The sequence below is a fragment of the Coenobita brevimanus genome, chromosome 88, assembly GCF_032717465.1.
Source record: "Coenobita brevimanus isolate Jiangsu-jjx chromosome 88, ASM3271746v2, whole genome shotgun sequence".
NCBI classification, from domain to species: Eukaryota; Metazoa; Arthropoda; class Malacostraca; order Decapoda; family Coenobitidae; genus Coenobita; species Coenobita brevimanus.
The window spans coordinates 12,028,605-12,031,514 of record NC_137041.1 but is presented as its reverse complement, the minus strand read 5'-3'; the positions used below and the strand labels follow the sequence as shown (position 1 = coordinate 12,031,514).

Below are 2,910 nucleotides of genomic sequence, written 5' to 3'. Positions count from 1 at the left end.
GGGTGGGTGTGGATGGGGTTGAGTGCGGTGTGGATGGGTGTGTTTGTGTAAGGGTGGTGGTGTGTATGTGGATGGGTGTTTCGGTGTAGGGGTAGTGGGGTGGATGTGGATGGGGTGGAGTGTGATATGGATAGGTGTGGTATTGTTACGTGGATAGGCAGCGTGGAAAGAAGTAACGCAAATTTTTCCGTTACTGAACATATGGTCCAGTCCTCCCCCCTCTCTCTCTCTCTCTCTCTCTGTCTCTCACGCGCACACACACACACACACACACACACATACAAACCACCTGTAACCACACACTAAGTCGACAAATTCCTCTGTGTAACCTTCACTGTGTTACCTTTTTATAACCTTCGGACCGAATTACCGTAAGACTAAGAGGCTTCGTAACGTCTTTTTCATTGCGATGTATTCTGAGATTGGTTTCATGGTCCTGGTTTCTTCTCCCACCAGGTGCAGATTTGTCAAGATGGGCGGGACTACGACGACGACGATGATGATTATGGTGATGATGATGATTATGGGAGTGAAGGGGCAAGTGTACTTCAGGGGCGACTGTCCTATAACACCCATTATCAAGGACTTCGACTGGGAGAGGGTGAGTGATGATGATGATGATGGCAGTACCTACCTACGTTTTGGCTTTCTTCAGTACTTACCTACCTACGTCTTCTTCAGTTCCTGGGGAGATGGTTCGAGCAGGAGAGGTATTTCGTCGGGTACCAAGAGGTGGGACGGTGCTGGAGTGCCAATTACATCAAGGACTACAAGACGGGCAATATATCTATCAGGCTCGATTTTTGGGACATTTTGTAAGTAGGTGTGTGTAAGTAGGTAAATGTGTGTGTGTGTGTGTGTGTGTGTGTGTGTGTGTGTGTGTGTGTGTGTGTGTGAAAGAAAAACAAAGATATAATTCCTCCCAAATAATATATGAACCATACTTTCTCCTTTTTATTCATGTGTGTGTGTGTGTGTGTGTGTGTGTGTGTGTGTGTGTGTGTGTGTGTGTGTGTGTGTGTGTGTGTGTGTGTGTGTGTGTGTGTGTGTGTGTGTGTGTGTGTGTGTGTGTGTGTGTGTGTGTTTGCGTGCGTGTGCGTGTAAAGCAAAAAGATAACTCCAAGCCCTCATCCTCCCAGCCTGAACCGCCCCATAGTCCGTACCGCAGACGTGACTGCTAAGAGGCCCTACTCTGCCCCCAACTTCCTTACTTACACCATTCCCGGAGTGCCTGACTCTGAGAACCACTATCAAGTACTAGCCACCGATTACGACTCGTGGACAGTCTTGTATGCCTGTGTCCCCAATCTCACCGGACATACTAGTGAGTTTATTCGTTTTTCTTGCTTTATTGTTTATTTTTTATAGTTATTGACGTGGGTGCTATTCGATTACTGTGACTAATATTCACTTCACTCCGTCTTGAATGCTGAGTTGTTGCAATGGAGTTACACTTAAAGGCTAAGCTTGTCATGAAGAAGTGCCATACGATGTTTAGTCATAGCACTGGCGTCTTCCGTCACGGAGCTATGTGAATTCAGATGAAGGACGAAAATCTGGGCCAAGTTAGAGTGAAACGCGTATAATGAGTTGGGTATAGTAAGCTATGAGAGGGAAGAGAAGGGGAAATAGGGAGAGGATGTGAGAGAGGAAGGAATGGGAAGAGAACGGTAAGGGAAGGGAGGAAAGAAGAAGAAATGGCAGGGTAGGGTAGGGTAATGCTTGAAGGGAAATGTGTGTGTAAGGGAAGGATAGGGAAGGAGAAGATTGGATATGGTAGGATAGGGTAGGGGATGGAAAGCTAGGGATGAGTAGGTCAGTGTAAGGCAGGATAGGGGTAGGCTAGGGTAGGGTAGGCTAAGGTAGACTAGGGTAGGAGAGAGCAGAGAAGGGTTGTTAGGGCAGGAGAGAAGTAAGACCCAAACTTAACTAAATCAAACTCAGTCTACCCAAACCAACTCAATCTGACCTAACCTAACCTCATCTCAACAGGAAGAGTGAGGATTCTGACCCGGAGCCCCCACCCCCCCTACCACGTCATCGGGGAGGCAAAAAACACCCTTATCTCCCTGGGCATGGATGTCAAATTCCTGGAGAAACAGGATACGTCTTGTTATAAGCATTACTGACTGTGTGTGTGTGTGTGTGTGTGTGTGTGTGTGTACCCAGAGAGGAATTTTTGTCGTCCATCATCTTTTGTTGATAATGTCCTTCAGTAAATCCAATTTACTGTTTTTCTTTACCTGTGTTTATCTCACCTGTGTAATTGCTGAGGCAATTAAAGATTCTCCACACCTATGGTACGATAGATAAATTTAGAGCTGATAGATGTGTTTGTTTGTTTGTTTGTTTGGCTGAGTTAGGGTGATTGTCGTTGCTTTGTTAGGATTTTGTTGTTGCTTTTGTTTTGTTGTTTGTTTATTTGTTTGACACTGCTTAGGATTAGATTTATAATAGGACTGGCATACATACATGCACATAAACACATATACACACATGCACATTCACATTTTCACATATGCACATACACACACACATGCACTTTCACTCATACAGACATGCAAATACACTCAAATACACATATGTATATACACACACACATGAACATACACACATACAAACCTGCACATACACATACATTAAAATAAACACATATACATCCACAGTAGTACACATACAGTACATACACACAAACACACATACACGTTTATATTTCCATAGAAATTCACTCATACACAGACACAGCGTGCTTACATACATACACATACATATGCACATACACATGAAAGCATAGCACTACACATAAAGAAATGCACACACATAGGCTACTGAGAAATTTACATACACACATATAAATACATACGTACAGACACATGCTCATACATACGTACACACACATATACATGCACA

At 44.0% G+C, this 2,910-nt stretch overlaps 1 protein-coding gene across 1 annotated transcript; it reads left to right on the top strand.

Moving 5' to 3' along the window:
* Positions 1-499: 499 nt before the first annotated feature.
* On the top strand, positions 500-2,129 carry LOC145411208 (apolipoprotein D-like). Its single transcript, XM_080281272.1, has 4 exons — positions 500-601; positions 682-815; positions 1,140-1,324; positions 1,993-2,129. The coding sequence occupies exons 1-4, from the start codon at positions 500-502 to the stop codon at positions 2,127-2,129; spliced, it is 558 nt and encodes a 185-aa protein (XP_080137398.1).
* The last annotated feature ends 781 nt before the right edge of the window (positions 2,130-2,910 follow it).